The sequence below is a fragment of the Tamandua tetradactyla genome, chromosome 20, assembly GCF_023851605.1.
Source record: "Tamandua tetradactyla isolate mTamTet1 chromosome 20, mTamTet1.pri, whole genome shotgun sequence".
Taxonomy (NCBI): Eukaryota; Metazoa; Chordata; class Mammalia; order Pilosa; family Myrmecophagidae; genus Tamandua; species Tamandua tetradactyla.
Window position 1 is genome coordinate 6,687,989 of NC_135346.1, and position 22,800 is coordinate 6,710,788.

Consider the following 22,800-nt stretch of genomic DNA (forward strand, 5'->3'; position numbering starts at 1 on the left):
GTTAGCTGGAGTTTTGAAATCCTAGCATATTACGGATTTTCCATATAAACTGTATTTGCACACATATAATCCTGGCTGTTCAGTGAACTATAAGCATGTCAAACCCCAAATACTACGTGTCATTTTCATGCTTTTTTTTTTAAAATTAGTATTTGTTCTGGTTTCTAAGCATAACGTGTTAGCTGAAGGGAAGAGAAGAATAAGTGAATGAATTTCTCTGAAATATTCTTAATCAACAACAATTAATCAACAATTAAAAGTTACTCAACAGCTCAGCAAGTATGTTCTGAGCAACACATGTAACTAATCATTCCATTAGCGGTTGTGAATTTTTAGAGTTTGGCTTCTAAAATTATTTTTAAGAGCTGAAACACAAAACACGCAGATAAATCCCAGGTGTTCAATGATGTGACAAACACATCAGTGTCATGACTCTACTCACAAGCGCACACATATACACACACACATGCACGATATTCGTTTCATGTCGCTTTACTTCCTTGCATTCTGAGATGCTTTCCTGAGAGGGAGCACGGATAGCTACAGGGACCGGGTACTGCGGTAAAGACCACGTAACTGAGTGGCTGACAGCATCACCAGGACGTGCAAGTCACCTGGGCAAGAAGCTTGTGACTTGCTGAACTGGAGAACATGCCATGGCATGTCCCTGCTCGCACATCGCACACTGAATCAAACCTTGTGCAGTTTAACCCAGTTTGCTTTTTTGCAAGGCCGGTTTTGACTCGGGACACACGGCTGAATGGTCATCTCTTGCGGGGCCTCAGCTCCCTTTCGGTCCCTGGGGCTGGGCGTCCTTCTCTTACCCATGCACATGGTTTGGTCCTGGGAGGCCTTAAACCCGTTGTGGCAGATGCACTGGTAACTGCCCTGCAAGTCGACACACAGGCCATGACTGCAAACGTTAGGAATTTCCAAACACTCGTTGCGATCTAAAACAGAAAATAAAACACATGTTACGCGTATCTGAGTTTTATTAAGGTTCCTTCATTTTCTCATCGATGTGTTTTCTGTAATCTGCTATTAATTATTACACACAGGCTGAAAATGAACCTTAACGACAGTGGAGTCTAAATAGCAAGGCCTTAAAGCATCCAAGCCTCTTTTTTTTAAAAAAAAAAATATGCCGTTTTTATGTGTTGATTCCTATCTCAAGGAGATTGCATTTTAGGTCCAAATCCTAAAGAAATAGGTCAAAGAATCCTCTTTTCTTAAAATAATCCAAGAGATAAGACAAAATGGGCTCAATGCCGCCGAATAGAGTTGGTTTGAAAATCTTTTCAAAAGAAATTTTGAAAGCATCTTTTGACAGTCATTTTAGGGTAGGAAACCCAAAGAGTTTCGTGTTCCGTGCCAAGGAACGGGGCCGCGTCCTCCTTACCCACGCAGGCCCCGTTGGGGGACAGCTTGAAGCCCGCGGCGCACTCGCAGCGGTAGCTGCCGGGACTGTTGATGCAGTCTGCGTTCCGCTGGCAGAGGTTGTCCCCGTTGCTGCACTCGTCGATATCTGAAAGCACGACAGTGAAATTCTCAAGGGTCTCTCATGAGCGCGTCAAGAATCACAGTCCCTTACCCGCTCTATAATCGCTTTAGAAGAATTCGTAGAAGCCCGCAAACCGTCTCAGACCCACGTGAGTCCGCCAGGTGGTTTTGGGTAAGAAGCGTGTTATTTGGACTACCTTCACAGACCAGCAGCAGGTCGTTGTAGCTGAAGCCTGTGGGGCACTCGCAGCGGAAACTGCCGATCTGGTTAATGCACACACCGTTGGCACAGATGCCTGGGATCTCTTTGCATTCATCGATGTCTAAAATCGAACGGATTCGGTCAGACGTACGTGGTTCTGCTTAACGCGCTTACCATACAACTGCCCAACACTGTGTGTCCCATGGAATGAGAACACACGTCTGGTGTCACATTTAGCTGTCCACCCGCATACATGAACTGTGGCTTATTTTCCAACAGGGATGGAAAAATTTATATGGCTGACAAAAAATATCCAGCGATTTTAGTGCGTGTATAACCAAGGAACCTCCAAGGGGATCACAGCTCTTCAGTGCATGTGTCAGGCTATCATCACACGGCTACTCACTTAAATAGGACGCCTCTCTTCATTTTAAGTGCTTTCTCATTTATGCATTGAAAAATGGAGACTTAAAATTAAATTGCTTACTGAATCTTTGTGGAAGAAGCAAGTAGAATGAATAAACAAGTAGAGAGTGATAACTTGTGTAAAAAATAATTCTGAAAGCTCATATTTATAAAAAAATAAGTCTGAAAGCTCATCATTAAACCATTAGAAAGGGATACTACAAACCACACCCCCCCTGCAAGAAAACACACACACCCAAACAAACATATATTAATGAAAATAACAATTGGAGGTTAAAATAAAGCCATATAATGTAATATGCATGAAAAAGAAAATTAAAATTTAAGCTTGGTATATATGACACCTTGAGATAGTCAAGTAACTGTCAGAACCCAGTTACCAGACTGCGCTGAATGGAAAATGCCGTGACCACTTGTCTAATCTCTCCTTTCTCTAATTCTATTAGATTGGAATCCAGATGATTATTTTTGGTGGCCCTCTTGTAATTTAAAAACACTGAATAGATTTTACAAAACACTACCATTATGGATTAAAATAAACACAATCTGGAAAAACTCACCAACAGCTTTTCCCGTGTGAATGTCAAAGGTGAATCCAGGAATATTTCCACATATGGTTTTAAAATCAGCTTAAAGATATAAACACAGAAAATGTACTCTTATAATTCTCAAACTGTTTCAAAATGACATTTTATATAATAACCCTTTTGCTGGCAGATATATTTTATATGATTCACAGCCAGACATCCGAATTTATTTGATAATAATGCCTGCTTCTGCAGGGAGTGAATTTAGGCATTATTCATTGTTGTTGTTTTATCTTTTTACTGCTCTGACATTTGAAGATAAGTAAGTCACAGCAAGATTTCAAGATCTACTTAAACATTTAAATTCTCTTTACCTTTTGGTATGTGGAACTTTTAATGATACAACCTAAGTAGACTGAAAAGACAGACTAGAGTACAAAGTGGAAAAGGGATTATGGATTACACAGGGAATAGGCATATAAATACGATTTCACAATGGCAGAACAAGTTAACAATGGATTACAAGTGTGATGTGAATTCTGCCTGTCTTTACGGCAAACGTCTATCTGTTAGTGGGAACAGGAATCTGAGGCACCACTGGAGCAAAGAAAAACATCCTGAAACCGAATTCATTCCTGGGTGTGAAAACGTAGGACCCTTTGAGGAGGTAACCTCAGTTGGGGCGTGCCCAACCAATCAGGACGGCTCTCAGTCCTATTGCTACAGTCCTTTATCAGCAAAAGGAAATTCAGAGAGCGAATGAGAGAGTGCCAAGGGATGCAGGAAACTGAAATCAGTAGAACCTGTAAGAGAAAGGCCAGCTGGGAGGCCCACCACCTGCATGGTGATGTGGCCGAGAAGCCCAGGACCCGGGAGCTTCAGCTGCCAGCCCCAGGGTGCCGGCTCTGAGGAGAAACCACCACCTTCATGTCGCCTTGATTTGTACTATTTTCCAGCCTCACACCTGAGAGCTAATAAATTCCCAGGGCTTGAGCCAACCCTTTGCATGGTGTTTGCTTGAGCAGCAAACAGGAAACTGAAACACGTTACTGAATAAAACACAGAATGTAAGAGCTGCTGCCTAAACATGACTCACCAAACCAATACAAGTTTTTAAAAATTCCAGTTTTTAAGAAACAAAGTACTAGCTTCTGATGCCTACTTTAATGCAAGTGAGTAAAATGCCTGAAAGCAGTGTTGGCTAGAAGGTATACGGCATACTGTATCTGCACAGGGTCTTGTACGTCACTCATCAATACACCCCACCATCCAGAACAGAAAGATGGGCACATAATCAGCGCTCAATAAATACTTGTAGGCCAGCTTAATGGCTTCTAAAATTGCCTGGCGATAAGCAATGTAAATATATATTCCCTAACTCATATTTTGCACCAAATGCACAATTCATTATTTTACCATGTCCTATTGATTCAACTTGTGGCATCACAGCTACTAAAAATTACCATTCTCCTGGTCATAAAATAATCTGTGTGGGTGACAAATATAAGGCAGATAGATTTTGTTCTTGTCTCTATTATCTTTCACTTTTCTTTCAAAGGAATCTGTGACTGAGAGGAAAATGTGACCCTGTAAATACAAGCTCTGCTTTCGGTCAAGAAATTTCCAATGAGCCTGAGGGGGAGAAAGCTTACACAACACCCTGACGTACATGTTTGTTTTGCATGAAGTCTGCTCATCAAGTGCATGTGCCATATGTGTTTGCAAATTTCTAAGGCTTGAACTAAAACAATGAAATTTATTGAGGCTGGCCTTTTAAATCACAGCAAGTTTTATAAAAATATTACACCGTCCATAGCACTATGTCCTGTACACAGCAGTTAATCCGTAAATATGTGTCCAATGTATGCATGAGTAATCGTCCAGCATTGTTCGAGCTACTGAGTTCATACAGAACTGTGTGGGATACAGAGCCATTATGATGCTCTTGGCTATTTTCCCACTTGAGCAGCTCACGTTGGCGTCTACACTGTTACACACACGTGTGGAGCGCTGACTCGGCCAGTAGCAGCGGTGTGAACTGTGTGCTTACCTGTCCCAGGGGTTGGGCATGGCTCACAAGGTTTATTCCAGGCTTTACCCACATTGTATGTGCAGCAGCACATCCGCTTCGTCACATTAAAAGGCAACTCGTTCTCACAAGTGGTTCCGTTATAGCTTCTGTAGCAAAAGCTTTTTCTCATGTCTGCGTGTAGGAAAACAAATAAGCTAACCACCCATTCCAGCGAGCAGCAAACAATGAAACACAGACACCTACAGGCATGAAACTTTCTCAGGAAACATAATTCTGCAAAGTTTCTGAGCCATTTGGAGGTATCTCAAAAATAATTTTTAAAGTTAAACATAAATCATTTTCAGGTTAACTCTCTCCCATTTTTAGATAATTTTTGTGGTAAATAAACCCAATACACATCTCTGTCCTTGAAAGCAGTTATTTAATTTAAAAAGTATTAAGTAGTAAATTTTAAATGTTCTCTCATTTGTATAATAATTGTCATTTTATCTGAATGGAAATTATTTAATAAATAATTGTAATATTTGATGACATTTTGAGATGCCAGCTTTTTAAAATGTAATAACAGCATAGCCAAGGTTCAAAAGAACGATACATAATGAGACTTGTATACCTCATCATTTGTGACTTAATATCCAAACTTCCTGAATAATAATTGTAAGACATTAAAGTCTTTAACTGCAGCTCATTAAGTCTAACCTAATCAGCCTCGGAGAACTTGACCTACCCATGCAGTTGTGGCCGCCGTTGACCTGCATGTATTCAGGTGGGCAAATGCAGGTGTAATTTCCTAGGGTGTTGTAACAGGTCCCAGGCCCACACACACCAGGATGTGCAAAACATTCATCAATATCTAGAGTAGGCAAGGATATCCATTAACTAATAATACAGATTTTTTGATGAACTTATATGTCACCATTTAAGCACAACACATACACAATTTAGTGCAGCTTCACAATGCTGTGCTACCATCACCACAATCCACACCAAAACTTCTCCATCACCCCAAATGGAAACTGGACCAATTAAGCATTATGTCATCATTCCCTACACCCATTCTAGCCCCCAGTAACTTGTCTTCTGCTTTCTGACTCTATGAATTTGCATATTCTAATTATTTCCTATTATTGAGATCAAACGACATTTGTCCTTTTGTGTCTGGCTTATTTCATTCCACATGATACATCAGAACTTCACTCCTTTTCACGGCTGAATACTTACGGTAAGCACACACCACATTTTGCTTTATCCATTAATCAGCTGATGATGGACACTTGGGTTGCTTCCTACTTTCAGTAATTGTGAATAATGGCGCTATGTACATTGATGTACAAATAACTGTTCTAGTCCTGCTCTCAATTCTTTTGGTTATATACCTATTTACAAGTGGGATTATCAGCTCATATGGTGATTCTATTCTTAACTTTATGAGGAACTGCCCAACTGTTTTCCACAGTGGCTGTACCATTTTACGTTCCAACCAGCAGTCAATGAGTGTCCCTATTTTTCCACATCTTCTCCAACACTAGCTACTTTCTATATTTTTTTGGTAGTAGTTATTCCAGCAAGTATGAAATGGTATCTCACTGTGGTTTCAATTTGCACTTTCCTAATGATTAATGATTTGAACATCTTCTCATGCTTTTTAGCTATTTGCATATCTTCTTTGGAGAACTGTCTGTTCGAATTTTTGCCCATTTTCTATTTGGGTTGTCTTTTTGTTGTTGAGTTGTAGGATTTCTTTATATATCTTTGGGTATCAAACCCTTATCAGATATGAGGTTTCAAAGTATTTCTTCTGTCCTGTAAGTTGCCCTTTTAATTTCATGATCAAGTCCACTGATGTATAAAAGCTGTCAATTTTGATGAAATCCATTATTTTTTCTTTTGCTACTCATGCTTTTGGTATAAAGTCTAAGATTTGATTGCTTCATGCAAGGTCCTGAATATGCTTCCCAATATTTCTGGTTAATTTTTGCATATATGTGTATTTCTAGAAATTCTTGCGTTTCATCTAGGCTGTCTAATCTGTAAGTATACAGTTGTTCATGGTATTCCTTTATGATTGTTTTTATTTCTATGGGGTTGGTAGTGATGGCTGCCTTTCATTTCTGATTTTGGTTATTTGCATACTCTTTTTTCTTTGTCAGCTACTTAAAGGTTTATTTCATTGATATTTTGAAAGTACCAACTTTTAGTGTTTTCAGGTCTATTGATTTTTGTTCTATATTTCATTTATCTCTGCTCTATCCTTTGTTATTTCTTTCTACTTGCTTTGGGATTAGTTTGTTATTATTTTTCTAGATCCTCCAGCAGCAAAGTTAGGTATCTTATTTGAGATCTTTCTTATTTTTTAATGTAGACATTTAGAGCCATAAACTTCTCTCTTTGCTGCATCCCATAAGTTTGGTATCTTTTTTTTTTTTTTTACATGGGCAGGCACTGGGAATCGAACCCGGGTCCTCTGGCATGGCAGGCAAGCGTCCTTGCCTGCTGAGCCACCGTGGCCTGCCCAAGTTTGGTATCTTGTGTTCTCATTTTCATATGCCTTAAGAAATTTCCTGATTTCCTTTGTGATTTCTTCTTTGACTCATTGGTAGGGAGTATGTTGTTTAATTTCCATATATTTAAGAATTTTCCATTTCTCCCTCTGCTATTGATTTCCAGCTTCATTCAACATGTTTGGTGAAAATATATTATATGCCTTCAATATTTTTAAATGTATTGAAACTTGTCTTGTGACTGAACATGTGGTCTATCCTGGAGAATAACCCATGTCCACTGGAGAATAATGTGTGTTCTGCTGCTGTTAGTAAAAATGTTCTATACATGTCTGTTAGGTCCATTTGGTTTATTATATCACTGAAGTCTCAAACTTATTGGGCTTCTGTATAGATGTTCTATCTATTTTATTGAAGGTTTTGTACTGAAATTTCCTACTATTAAAATAGAACCATTCATTTCTACCTTCAAATCTGTCAATATTCACTTCATATATTTTAGGACTCTGCTATCAGGTGCATATGTAATAGCTTTGTGTTATTGAATTGATCACTATATCAATACAGAAGGTCCTTCTTTGCTCCTTGCAACAGTTATTGCCATAAAGTCTGTTTTATCTGATATTAGTAGAGCTACCCCAGGTTTTTGATTACTATTTGTTTTATATTTTTCCAACACTTCACTCTACACCTACTTATTTTTTTTAACCTAAGGTGAGTCTCTTGCAAACAGCATTTAGCTGGGTCGTGCTTTTTTATTCATTTTGCCAATTTCTGAAACTTGACTAGACAGTTCAATCCATTTGCATTCAAAGTAACTCTTGACAATGCAAGAATTTCTTCTGACATTTTGCTATTTTTTGTAAGTATTATTACAGCTTTTTTTTGATCCTCAGTATTTCCATAAAAGCCTAATTTCAGAGTTATTTGATTTTTTTGAAGTGTGGCATTTTGAGCCCCTTTCTCATTTGTTTCTGCATATATTTTTCAGATATTTTCTTTATGGTTACTATGGGCCTTGATTAATATCCTGAATCTATAAAAAGCATGTTTAATTTGATACCAGTTTAACTTCAACAGCATACAGTAAAACTGTTCCTATGCTTATCTGTCCCCCAGCTTTCTGTTTTACTTGCTACAAATATATCTTTAGACATTTTATGTGAAAAACCATAGATTAAGTATTATTTTTAATGCACTTACATTTTAAAATCTTTAAGAGTAAAAAGTGGAGTTACATACCAAAAAGTACAATACAATAGTACTGGCATTTATAATTTTCAGTATGGTTATCTTTATGGGACATTTTTATTCTTTTATGCTGTTTTGATTTACCACTTGTTATCATTTTCTTTCAGTTTGAATAACTTAGTATTGCTTGCAGGGAAGATCTAGTTTTGACAAACTCCCTCAGCTTTTGTTCATTTGGGAATGCCCCATTTTTGAAAGAAAATCGTACCAGATACAACATTGTTGGTTGGCAGTCTTCTCATAGCACATTACATGTTCATCCCATTGTCTTCCTGCTGACATAATTTCTGATGATGAATTGGCACTTAAAGCTTATCAGGGTGTACTTAACACTGCATGTTGATTTTCTCTTGCAGCTTTCAGAATTCTGTCCTTGTCTTTGGTACTTGCCAGTTTGACTACTTTGTATCTACAATGGTTCTCTTTGAGTTCATCCTGTTTTGGTTTCATTGGGCCTCCTGAAAATGTATATTCATGCCTTTCATTAAATTTAGGAAGTTTTCCGCAATTATTTCTTTGAATATTACTTTTGCTCCTTTATCTCTGGGACTCCAATATATGTGTGTATTTTTATTCTGGAGTGTGTTATATAAGTCTCTTTAACTCTATTCACTTTTTTCATTCTTTCTTCTTTTCTGCTCCTCAGCCTGAATCATTTCAACTGTCTTATCCTCAAGTTCACTAATTCTTTCTTCTGCCATCTCTAATCTCTGTTAAAATGTTCTAGGAAGTTTTTCATTTCCGTTATGTTTTTCAACTCCAATATTTCTGTTTGGTTATTTATTAAAGATTCATATCTCTGTTGAGACTCATATTGTTCACGCATTATTTTCTGATATCCTTTAGTTCTTTCTCTGTATTTCCCTTTATCTCTTTGAGTATACTGAAGACCTCTTTTTTTTTTTTTTAAAGTCCTTGTCTGTTATGTGCAAAGTCTGGTCTTTTTCCTTGATACTTTTCTAACTTTTTACCTTGCTCTTTTACATATGCTATCATTTCCTCTCTGTCTTTTAATCTTTTTTTTGCACACTATGTATTTTAATATTTTAATGTGTCAATTCTCACACTTATCCCTGAGTTGTCTGTTCCTTAAGTTTGTATCCACCAATGATATGACAGAGATTTCCTTGAATGCCAGGAACTTTAAAAACTGAACATACCACCATAGGAAACACCTTTCACAGTCTTTCCAAATTAACTTGGTGCTGGCTGATACTCTCCTTCTGTGCTTAGTCCTCTCTCACTAAGATCATAAGATCAGCTCGAGGAGAAAGTGCAAGGTCCTCTCTGTCCTATCTGAGCCTGTGTCTTCTTTTGGCCTTTTGCTCTTGGCATTAGGAAATCCCCCCTTTACAGGAATTCAAAAGCCTCCTTCACACCCTATAAAATAGACTCCCCTGACTCCTGGGTGCTCTATGGTATATCTTCAAGTAGATAATCCTTTGCCTGGTGCTGCCCTGCCTTAATTCTTTCTTATACTGCATTAGCTGTCCATAAGCTGTTTTTTCCTGCAGGACAAGTTCTTGGAGGGTGAGCCAGAGATGAGCACCCTGGTTCAGTCTTTCAGGCTGACACCGGCTAGACACCACACTGTGACACAGGGTTTCTCTGCTACTTCCAGAGAAGGGCCAGGGACAATGGGAGCACGGCTGGGTCCACACTACAGCGGGGAGGGGATGGGGGGCAGGCGTGTAAACGCTCTACAAACTTCTCCTACTATTTTTTTAAGTTACGTTTTTTTTTCATTTGATATTTGCCCAATTACTGCAATCTTTACTGCTTCCCAGACTTTTGTCTTATTTTGTTGCTAGTTTCAAACATACTGTGAAAGAACAGGACTCTGGAGCATCTTACACCACCATCTTGGTTGACCAGAAACATTTCCCATTTTTAATCAACCAATCTACTGAGAGGAAAAGAATGGTAATTTAGAGCAAGTGAGCTGTAGTCAGGTCATCACCATCACACAGCTTTGATATGATAATGCTGATATGGAAAGGTCATGAGACAGTCTTAACGTGATCCTTTGATAGAACCGGGCCCTTTTTTTGCCCCAGGCCTGTCCAGTGGTTCTATTTTAAAAAGTACTAATACATTTTAGGTATAAACTCGCCTCACCTTCACAGATCCGGGTTTCCTCGCTGAGGTAGTAGCCTTGTGGACACTCACACTGGAAGCTTCCGAAGGTGTTGATGCAGTTTCCACCCTGGCAGAGACCTGGCAGCTCCTGACATTCGTCAATGTCTGCAAAGGGAGAAATGAGCACGCTCACAATGAAGGCCATCATGAAAGAGATGCGTTAGCATGAGAGCTCTCAAGCAGGGATTCCGTAAGACTGCACACTTCCTGACAGACGAGTGAATGCACACTTAGATGGCAAGTTTATTGTGACCATGAATTGGCTTTGTTGTGGAACTATGCCATAATCTGAGAAGAATCGTTAAAGCATACCAGAGGCAATTCAGCTTGGGGGATGATGATGAAGAGAGCTTCTCTGCAGAACCATCAGAATCAGGCTGCTACACTTCTTGACAAAAAGTGGTTATTTGGGATCCTGGTAACTGATGGCCCATCTGCAATTCTGCTCAATGAACTTTTCTGACAGGTTTTCTCCCAAGCAAAGCCCTTTACCTTGTCTACGTGTGGCCGACAATTAGAGATGAACTCACCTTCTAGGATGATTGTGATGGGGTTAGGTCTGAAGCCTTCACCTCCAGGACACAGGGTGTAGTACTCAGCTGAAAAACAATGGAGAATTAGACATCAGATACCTGCGACTGAGCACCTGGGACAATGCACACTCGGCACCCCTGAGTGGCTTCAAGCACAATCGCCGAGAATGAACCAAACGGGAGTGTTCGCCTTCACTATTCCCCTGTCCCCCCAGCACACGACTGAAATGGCAGCCACCAGACTGTGCTCCCTTCCGCTTCTTCCACTCGGCACTTACTACTATTGACAGGGGGGCAGGTCTCGCAGGGGTTCCCCCAGGCCTTCCCCAGAGAGCAGCAGCAGGAGGAGCGGCTCACGCCCACCCCGATCTCTGTATTGCAAGACAGACTCCCATCTCCTCGGGGTCCGAACTTGAGGTAGCAGTTGCCCACGCGGTTGTCTGCAGAAAAACACAGGAGGTGTCATCACCCTTGCAACTGCCACTCAGAAGACGGCTTTCAAACGCCGTACGTTACTATGAAAGGCTCATCTGAATCCTCAGCATGAAACAATCTATGGCTGGAAACTGGTGTAAGATTTAAGGTGTACAAAGGAAAAAATTAAGATGGACGTTCCTATTCCCAGAGATTCATACAGATTGGGCTTCCATATATTAGTGGGATGAACAAAATACCAAAAAATGACTCATTTGCAACATTCTGCACCTTCAGTTTAGATTTGAGAACTTTCTGTCATCTTTCAGTAACAGAGGTTTTGAAATAGAAAAAAATCAAGGGTAAATTAAAGCTGAGCTGAAGCCAAATCATTTCAAGGAACATTGACAACCCCATCGTCTTTCTCCTCTGCCTGGGATCTCCATTTCCCACAGCTTCGTTTGGATTCGCACGGTGAGGGCTGCAGGTCTGGGGAGGAATCTCCCACAAGATTGGAAAGAGAAGTGAAGGTATCATTGAATGTCACACTCTCCCTTGTTTCTAGCTGTAATTACTACCTAGAAGACTTCATTTAGTTCATGGCTTTAAATATTCTTTTTGCTAAAAACATTGAAATTTACAGTGCCACCTCTGACCTCTCCCTGACCCTTCTGCCAACTGCATGTCTGATTTCTCCTCTTTGGTATCTAATAGCTATTTTGAAGTGAACACATCTAAAACAAAACTCTTGATTACTCTTCCCTTCCCGTCCAAAATCCTATCCTCCCCCAGTCTTTTGCAACTTCAATAAACAGAAACTCCCCCTTTTCTCAGTTGCTTAGGCTCCAAAGTTTGGGGACATTTTTGAATCCTTACTATCATTCTATAGCGAATCTGGCACAATGGCTGTCAAATTGACCTTCAAAATAGATCCAGCATTTGACTAGTCACTTCCACATCTAACACAACTACCCGAGTTCAAGCCACCACTGTCCCTTACTTGGACTTCCCCATTAGCCACCTAATTCATGTCTCAGCTTCCATCTTTGATCTAACTGTAACCTATCTTCCCCACAGAAGCAAGAGCATTGCTTATAGGTCAAGCCACCTCCAATGGTTTCCCATCTCAGTCAGAGTAAAATTCAGAGCTCTCACCACTACAGAGTGGTTTTCATTCCTGGCTGCACACTCCAAATCACCTGGGCTTTTATTTTAATTTTTTTCCATTTTGGTGTTGGTGAATCTCAGACGCAGAGATTTTAATTACACTTCTTAGCTCTTTTATTTCTTTTATCCCTCCATCCCATCTCCCCTACCTGAGCATATGTTCTCGCACAATGAGGATTTTTGTTTTCATGTATTCTTTTTTTAATGTACAAAAATGGTATTTCATCATTTATTTCATTCTAGTTTTATAACTTCTTTCAGACCTGCTGCTTTGGGAACATCCAATCTCTCAACTCCATGGCTGGTAAGTGCTAACTTGCCTATCCATTCTGCAAAGATAGTTTCTAAATTTCCACAAATAATGCTGCAACAAACAGCCTCACCATGTCTCTGTTTGGGCCTGTGATGTCACATCTTTGGTATATAGACCCAGGAGAGGAATTGCTGGCTCACAGTTTGTATGTCATCAGTCCTTAGTACTAGAAAAACAGTCATATTCATTTGCTGTCTTCATCCAATGAATATTCAAATGAATATGAAGACAGCAAAGCTTCTAGTACTGAAGCTTTTCATTTTTTATCTTTTTAAGTCAGTTTGCAGATATTTTACAAAGTAAAAATAAAGGTATAGTAAAAACAACTGATAAAAACACAGCTAATCCCAGTTTTTATTTCAAGTGTTCCTGGCTTTGAAGGCTAGATACCCACAATGGTTCTGTGAGTGCAATGGACTCATCAGCTGCCATGCGTGAGCAAGCATCTGGAACACGCTCACACTGTAAAAACTGATTCCAGACTTCAAACACGTCTCTAGGCGTTCTAGCTCATCATTACTTCTGTTTCTCCTTCTACTTGCATCAGGAAAACACAATACTGAAAGAATTTTTTGAGAACTTCTATGGTCCATAATCTTGTTCAAGAGAAGATTGCCCAACTTCTTTGTCCACGAAATGGAAAATGTCTTCATTTTTAGATTTATCAACCACCAATTAGAATGATCAGTCCAATTATTTTCTTTTATTTCTACATCACCTATTTCTTTCCGCTAACCTTTGTATGTGCACATTGTCTGTCCTCCATTGTCTGTCCACTTACGAATCACGTCAACTAAATTTTGGCATGCAAACACTATAGAAGGTAAGAGAGACCGCCAGACATTGCTTTAGTAAAATGGGATGATCCAGGTACGTCTTGCTAAACATCACACGCTGAGGTTCTTCAGACTAAGTGGATGAGAATACCTCGTTTTGTCTACAGAAATTCACTGTTCACTCACTCAATGAGTTTGAGCATATTCACCTAGGATTTGGTTTCTGAAAGACTCATGGCTTGGGATTTTGCACACATCAGTCTCACCTTCGTCTTGAGACTGAAGCAGAGTGCAGTTCTTTCTCTCTTTGCAGTTGTCTTCTAACTCATCTAATAACTTGAAGTGTTTTCCAGTGTCAATTTTCATCTGTTGGCCATTATGGCCAGAAAGTGAAATATTCTGAATTCTCAACTGTGTTTAATAACAAGTAAAAGAAAATCCCAAACATGGGGCTTCTCCTATACTTTCTTTTGGACAACACAATAACAAAACTGAAAGTAGATGCAACAGTGATGCTTTCTTACTCTTATATTGTTTTTAAAGAGAGTTCATCATTTTCCAGTTTCTTATTATTTTAATCTTTTTTTTTCCAGCATCATTGGGCATAACTGAAAAGTAATGATGACCTAAAAGCCAGGGACGGAGAAAGAGCAAAACGTTCAAGATTAAAGTAAGACCATCATGTGTCTTAGACTTACAAGAGGGTCCAGTGGACACTTAAGGTAACTGTAAGAGAGCAAGAGACTTTGTTCTTTGGAAAAACTCAGAAAGAATGAAAGTCATGAATTTCAATCCATAGAAAAGAATTGCTCCCCCCCCCAAAAAAAAAAATTAAATAAAAACCAAAATGGGTTGTAAGCCAACAGTCAATCTGAGAACTGCAGTGCCAAAGTCTTCTCTAGCCCGGGGCCTCTGGTGTCCACTCCACAGCAGGACAGAGGGTTCCTGAGGCTCACATCCCCTCCACCGTGCACCGTCATCCAGGTTTCCTAACTGTTTGCAGTCTTAAAGGTATACAATGCTAATTATATGGTTTTAATTTGCTTTGTTCTTATTACTAATTACTTGGGACACTTAAAAAATGCTTGTTAATATTTGTGAAACCTCCCTTTCATGAGCTGCCTGTTCACAGCTTTTGCTCCAAGAAACCTCTTAAGAAATAACAAGGCCTGGCTGAATCAGAATTTCTCAGGGTCAGGCAGGCATCAGCATAATTTTTTAAGCTTCCAAGTGTGATTTTAATGAGCTGCTACGGCTGAGAATGACTCACTTAGTAACCTGGGTTCCTGCTCCTTCTCTGATCCCTCTCCTCATTCTCTGCCCCAACTCACTGGACTAGTCCTCTACACAGGCTCCTCACTGCATGCCCAACACCACTGTTATCCTACCACAGGGCCTTTGCACCTGCTGTCACTGCTATCTGCAGGTTTTGCTCAGTGCTGCCCCTGGCTTGCTCCCTCGTTAAGGCTCTGACTCGCTCAGAAAACAAAGCGCTCCATTCTGACCTACCCAAGTGCCAGAATCTGAATGCTTTAACCTGGAATTTGTTTGCTTTCTTTCGCTTTCTCCATCTCCTTCCCACCACAACATAAACTCAGCCAAAGCAGGGAATTTGCCTGTTCTGCTCACTGCTGTAGCTACAGCCCTAGGATGGAAGAAGGTTCTCCATATTTACTGCATGAGGGCCGTGAACAAAGAGAGTCAGGGCCTGAGGTTGAGTAGCCATAAATCTTGACTGAATATAGTCTCTGCAATTGGAAAACAATATATATATTACGCATAAACCACAGCAGCAAATCATTCCCTGAGTTTACTGCAGGTCCAAAGAAAAAGTGACAATGAAGGCAGCAGGCAAATTTTTCCTGAAGCAAGGAATTTTTTTTTCTTTCTTTTTTTTTTTTTGCATTTACTCAGTAACATCTCCAGACCATTTACTCCATTAGGCAAAGGTGCAGGAATAGGGCAGATGGAAAAAGCGGGTAATAATTCTCTAAAGATAAGACATGTCATAGGAATGCTGATGCAAGATTCTAAGACTTTTATTACCACCTGCCCCACTACCCCCACCTCTCATCTTCTCTCATTCCATGAAATGCCTGCTCTAATCCTTCTCTTCTCAGCATTTCATTTACCTCACTCCTAGCTGACCCTTCCCACAGGCAGGAGAAAGGGACAGTCCATCAGTTCCATGGACCCTGTGACCCTGACCAGGTGGCTGCACCCAGCCTGGGTCTCCAGGTTTGTGGGAGCAGGAGGCTGGAGGAGGCATCTCCAAAATTACTGATCCAAAAACACAACTTGGAAGATGAGCACAATACAAGTGATCAGATAATATTTGGTAATCTAGAATTTTCTAAGGAGAACAACTACTCTGTTTTCAAATTAACTGTGGCAAGAACTTTCCCCAGTTCACTTCTCAGTGAGTTTGCTAGCTAATCACTCGGACTCCACTTCCTTGTTTATCCATCTGTTACTCACCAACGCAACCCACGCCGGTAGGGTTCAGCTGGAAATCGGGCGGGCAGTTACACTCATAGCGACCGGGCGTGTTGACACACAGACCGTTCACACAGTTTATGGGATCTGCACACTCGTCGATGTCTAGGCCAAACGATTGAAACGCCCATGTTACCAACTTCAATGATATGGACACATACTGCTGCCTGGAGGAGCTGGTGCTCTTTTGACCAGCTGAGTGGATTAACGATCATTAGGAAGAACCAGGCACAAGCAAAATGGAATAAAGAGCTTAAACCCTAATAGTTCTCAGAGATCAAGCACATGGTACTTAAATTGTTATTTAATATGCTTAATAGATAATTGTTAGAATTCCGCAGAAGGAAAAAGTTATGTCACCTTTTACTGAAGTTATAGATATATGTATCAATGTATATACGTACATATGTATATGCACAAATAGACATAGATTAGAGATAATTTCCTAGTTTCATTTTAGATATTTACTAGTACATTCTTTCATAAAAATGGGTTCAAAGTCAATTAAGCTCAACTCCATGGTTAAAAATAAATATACCAGGAAGCAATTTTCTTTTTCATAAAAACACATAACTTAACACATACTTTAACAGAGCACAAGTTTGAGGAATTTTCATTTCTGCTTATCAGAAAACAATCAAGCCTTTAACTGGCCATACCTGTACAGTTTCCTCCTGTTCTGTCCAGTTCATAACCATCATCGCAAATGCAATGGAACATTCCAGGCAAATTGTTACATGTTCCAAAGACACAAATATTTTGGAAGGAACATTCATCGATATCTGAAAAAAAAAAAAAGGGATAATTTCTTTACAAGAGATAATTTTTAAAATTTGATATAAGGTATAAAAATTAATGAACGTTTCTATCTCTTCAGTCGTTTCCTTGCAGTAAAATTTTGGTGGGGGGGCTAGGTAGAGGTCACTTACACAACAAGCAACTGATGTTCATCTGTGGGGCTTTATTTAACTAAGTAAAATAAATATTATTTTACTGGTAAAACGAACATCCAGTATTTTATCTGTCAGAGTTAGAAAATACTTAAACAACAAAGAGTTGGCCAAAGGCATAAAATAAAGAATACAACAATTAAATACAAAACACGTTAAAGGAATGAAACTATAAAAAGCTACAGATAAAAATTCAAAGCTTCTAATAGTGCAGATATTTTAAACTTTTTTTGCAAAATTAACAAAACATACAACATACTCTTTTTAATAACAAATGCATCATTAAAATTATTTTAAGGTTTTTTAAGTTCCTTTTTATTCTATATTCTAATTTATCATATAGTCAGTTATAAATAAGCAAGGAATTTTTCTTCCCTAATACCATGTATATAATAAGATTGCCAACAGCTCAACATGCTCACAAATGTCATTAACATTGAATTGAAGTGAGAAATTGTGTTTATGAAACTCTTCCACGAGGCTTTAAATCAAGGTCAATAAATGTGAATTTCTGTGCGTGTGTGCAGCTGCAGAAATAATCTGCATTTGTGCTTACAGGAAGAGGCTGGACATTTCTGAATACAAATGACCTAATATTCTGAGAATGCACATCAGACATATCATCTCAGGCTAGACTAGACAAGCCCTTTGAAACTACTATCTTGAGACAGTCATATTTTAAGTCAAAAGGATGTCCTGGTCATTCACAATAGAAAAAAAGTTAAAATAATGAGTTTCAACCACACACAATTTAAGGAGTGGTTCAAATTGCATTTAAAGGTTCAACTAATGTGCAAAGGACTTGTCTTGTGTTGCAGTAGTAAACAGAGTTACTCTCTATATAAAAGAACACTCAGACTATATTATAATTGTGTCCATCTGTATGTGAAAAATAGAAAGGTCCATTATTTGCCCTTGAGTATGCATTTTACTCTTTTAAATGACCTTTATTAGAAATACCTTTCTTTTAAATAATGAAAAGTAATATGTAAGGTATTTTAAAAAATACTGTCTTTTTATAAAACTGATATACTAAATATATTCAAATGGAAATTAGAAAAATAGAAGGACAGCAAAAAAAGGAAAAAAAATCACTGAAAAACATTTCTACCCAGACAGAATTATCATTGAGGTATTTCCAGGTATTTTCTTTATACATATTCAAAAACAGAATGATGAGGAAATGAAAACCATTATTCTATGTCAGATCAATTTTTCTTTGTCTTGACAGTTTCTAAAAACATGTTCTAGTGTTAGGAAATGATGGAAAGTACCGAAAGTCTCCAGAAGTGGCACTGAAGAAGTCTTGTACTGTTTTTGGAGAGAACAGCAACAAAGGAGGTGAGGAGTAGGTCCTGGGGAAGACATTAAAACCTGAGGCGCTGGCCCAGCCCAGGTGGGGGGCATGGACCCTATCTCTGCAGAATCTAACCACCGCACAAAAGGCAACTTGGACAGACGGCTTCAGTCCCCCCAATCCTGCCTCCTTCTACTCACAGAAGCCAATTCATAGTGAGTCATGGTGGAGATGGGATGACATGATGCATTACCAACATCAACATGACAAGACTTATTAGGGAAAGGAACGAGTCCGTGGTAGCCTGACGCCTTCTCCAGCATAAATCTCATGTCAATTCTCAATACATAAACCAGAAAGTCCCTTTAGTGCTTCTCTCTTCCAGGGTGTAGGTCTTACTAAACCTCTCCCCAAACCCTGCCCCAAGGTGGCGCTAAATAGTTACTCTTTACTTCCCATATGGTTTTCCCATAATAATCAAGTCATTGTCATGGTGAGAAATCCCAATTGCCAGGGCAACTGAGTGTGTCACACAAGCAGTGCACCTCCAGTTGGATGCTCTGCTCCATTTGGCTGACAGTCAACATTTGTGATCCCAAGAATGGAACTGTTTTACGTTCTTGCCTGTTTCTACTTGTTTTTGTCACTTCGCACATCTGTCTGACTCATCTGGACAATTTCTCCTGAATTTACTAACGTAACTCCTCGATGTCTTCTCATCTGCTTATAAATATACTCCCCCTCTAAACTGACCCTCTCATTATCATTTTCCACTCAGCATCTTCTTCTCACTACAGGTTCTCAGAATTTCCATACAGTCAAAGAAACGTGTGCCAGGGTTGGCCACTTTCCAGCATTCTACACGAAACTAAGGGAATACAAAACCTGGTAGGGTTGCCACATGGTGAGGCTGGGCCTCCACTGGGCATCGTGACCATTTGGCGCACTGTCTGAAGAGAGAGCACAACTCAGGTTCACCCACAAAGACCACCCAGGTACCAGGGGGTGCCACGTCCCCTCACCCAACTGAGGAAACTGGGCTACAGAGCGGCAGCGGAAATGAGACCCAGAGCCCAAACCATCTTCTAAAAGGTGGACACTATCCCCAGCTACAGAAGGAAGGACGTCAGCAGAGTCCGTCTGTATTGCATCAAAGTAAACAGAAGCTCTTGAAAGCTAAGTCAAGTAAATAAGAGTAAACAAACAGAATAAACAGTGACAACTATGCAGGCATCCTGTAGAAAACAAAAGAGAACACACACAGAGCAGAGGAGGGACCCAGGGTGGGGAGAGAACTCCCCAAGGAACAAAAGCAGATTTCCCTACAAGTTCTCTATGCCCCGGCTTATCTTCATGACAACAGGACTATGACTGAAAAAGTCTAGAGAGCTTACAGAAATGAGAGAATAAGGCAAAGAGAGGGATTGTAGATTCAAAAGACAGAGAAACTGAGGAACAATACAATCAAATGAGGGAATTACAATTAAATTGAAAGAGTGAGGGACAGAAGAGACACTGAAAATGTAACTACGAACACAGAGATAATAATCACAGTGAACAAAAAAGGCAAAAAAAAAAAAAAAAAGAAACGAGCACTATTAGATTAAAGATTATCTATAGAGTACAGACCAAGATCATAAATGCAATGTGGCTGGGGTCTTTGAATTAGACCAAAATACTTGAATAGAAAGTGTTAACCAAACATTTCACTGAATTCGAAGAAATGAACTCGCCAGAAAAAGGTCAAATTTTAAGGCAAAGACTGAACCTTACTTGTCAACTGAGAAAGATTCTTTAAGATGCCAGATAGAAACAAACAAACCAACCCGTCATACAGAAAACATTCGACAGCAGAAGACAGAACAGTACTTATAAGGGTTAAACGGCAATGGGTTCTCCTGCATGAAATAATTGAGAGAGGAAACAAGCATTAACCTTCTTGAAAAATGAAAAACGCACTTATCAGCAGTGAAACATAGCCAGTCAAGAAATGGAGACACTGCTGAGCTCTTGTAAGAAAAGAATTAATATAAACACTGTGGAAATTACAGTAAATGCCATGAATGTTGAGAAAGAAAAAACAACATAAACAAGAAAAATCCAATCATTTTCAACTTGCTTCCTTTCCTCATTAATGTTTTCATGGAGCTCTCATGGACACAACAGTGACTCAAACTCTATGTAAATTGAGTCTGTAATTTAAAAAAAAGAAATCGACATTTTTTCCTTGGAAAGAGCTCACACCAGGCACAAAGCTCCATTTCTAGGAAATGGAGGATGACATTGCAATGTAAAGGAGACATTATTAGGCAAACCCTGAAGTTCTTGATGAGTTTCTGAGGATGCCTGCCAGTCCCATTCACAGACAGCAGACAAAAACATGGGCGTATATGCCAAAAACAAGCTACCGAGATTTTGATAAACACACTCCATAGCAGTAAAGGGGCACGTCACATATCCTATCTTAAACAGTGGAATACTTTTTCCACATGTTCATTTAGTGGTAAGCAAGAAAAAGAAAAAAGGAATGGTTGAAAAAGAGAATGAGCTGAACTTGCAGCTAGTGGCTCTCGGCCAGGAAAACTTCATGAGATGAAAGCTGCCTTCATCATTATTCATTGGGCAAAATAACCTGTGCTTCAATGGAGGACTTTTAGTTGTGCAGCATGTGCCGTGTACCCTGCTTCCAGGTGGAGCCCGTCCCAGCGCATGCTGCGGTTTCATTCACGGCGGCAGAGCCGAGGGGACAAGGCTCTGGGGTGCCGGCGACCCACCTTGGCAGGACCTGCTGTCTGCAGATGGGGTGAAGCCCATCTCACACTCGCAGCGGTAGGCGCCCGGGACGTTGAGGCACTGTCCGTTCTCACAGAGGTTGACGTTCTCTGCACACTCATCCACATCTGCAGGAGAAGCAATGCACACCTTCACTAGGGCCCAAAGTTCACGCCACCTGCTCTTCCCTTGCTCTATCGCTGAACTGATTTTCAGGGCTGGAGTTAATACAGCAGCAGTTACTCATGTTCATCTAAACAAGGGTGACAGCCTGACATGGAGCTATCTAACCTACACCCTACACTCAGCTGTGATGTTAACAGGACAGACAGATGCCAGGGTCTCTCACACTTGTTCTGGGTTCTTTCCACGCCACTCTGATGCATCTGCCTCATGCCAACATTGTTCAGATACCATCAAGGAATAGGAGAGGTCACCTTAAAATGGTGTTCCTTCATTTGAAACCCTGCTAGTGCTAGAAGAGACAACTCATCCTTTCAAGTATTTTAAGCAAATTACAGACACCATATGGGAAAAGGGAAAGTTCCTTTAACGGCATTACAACCTTATTAAAATACTCCTAAGTATGCAAATAAGCATTTCCCATAGACTTTGAAGGTGGGGTATTTAATAGTAAGGGGTGGGGGAGAAGCTAATGCTTACTGAAGGCTGAATATTTGCGAAGTAGTTGTCTGACATGAGTTTTGCCATTGAGTTTACCAACCCTATGATGTTTAATCTTCATAGCAGAAGATGTGAGGCTAAGAGCACTCATGTGAGCTGGCCAAGTCCCAAGGCCAGGAACTGCCCACACACGTTTCCAGCCAAGCCACGTCCTGTCCGTCACATATGGTATAGGGCAGTGACAGGAAACATGCACCATCCAAAGTTCAAAGGCAATAAAGCTTTGAAACCCAACAAACATCTTTTCAAAAAGGCATTTCAAAATGAGTTTGTATTTTCTGGATGTCAATAATTAGAAGAAATTAAGAGTCCATCTTTTTTATGGGTTTAACCAGTGTACTGAAATTAACTGACACAACTATTTATGAACTGGAAAGTTCCCACTTTATGTCCAGCAAAATGATCCAGTTTTATCTGAGTGTATAAAGAGGGGGATGGTTTACCCTCAAGGAATGTGGATTTAATAGCAAACACTAATTAGCAGTTAACATTATTCAGCTCTAAGTGTACTTTTTAAACCCTTGTATTACCTTCACTTAATCCTTTCAATACTGTGAGCTAAACACATAAAATAGCAGTGACTGTGATAGGTCATAAAACATCTTGAAAAGCTGGACAGGGTTTCCACAGGTCATTCATTCAGGGATAAAAGTAAAAGTATAAAAAGAAACGGTATTGTTATAACTGCGTTCATTTTTTAAGTGGGGAAACTGAGGCCAGCCAAGGTCAGCAGTTGGCTTAAGGTGACTTGAATAAGAGAAAACGAGGGTTACTAACAATACATACTGGTAATAAGTGTCATTATTTCAACACTTCCATT

At 39.7% G+C, this 22,800-nt stretch overlaps 1 protein-coding gene across 1 annotated transcript in view; it reads right to left on the minus strand.

The window, feature by feature from the left end:
* Positions 1-22,800, minus strand: part of FBN2 (fibrillin 2) — a 260,472-nt gene that overhangs the window by 36,624 nt on the left and 201,048 nt on the right. The window contains exons 34-45 of the mRNA XM_077138319.1: positions 21,299-21,424; positions 16,937-17,059; positions 16,260-16,382; positions 11,390-11,551; positions 11,109-11,177; positions 10,558-10,683; positions 5,415-5,540; positions 4,706-4,858; positions 2,689-2,757; positions 1,698-1,823; positions 1,400-1,525; positions 825-950 (exon numbers count right to left, since the gene is read on the minus strand). Of these exons, the coding sequence (XP_076994434.1) occupies positions 825-950; positions 1,400-1,525; positions 1,698-1,823; positions 2,689-2,757; positions 4,706-4,858; positions 5,415-5,540; positions 10,558-10,683; positions 11,109-11,177; positions 11,390-11,551; positions 16,260-16,382; positions 16,937-17,059; positions 21,299-21,424 (1,455 nt within the window). The remainder of the gene's footprint in view (positions 1-824; positions 951-1,399; positions 1,526-1,697; positions 1,824-2,688; positions 2,758-4,705; positions 4,859-5,414; positions 5,541-10,557; positions 10,684-11,108; positions 11,178-11,389; positions 11,552-16,259; positions 16,383-16,936; positions 17,060-21,298; positions 21,425-22,800) is intronic.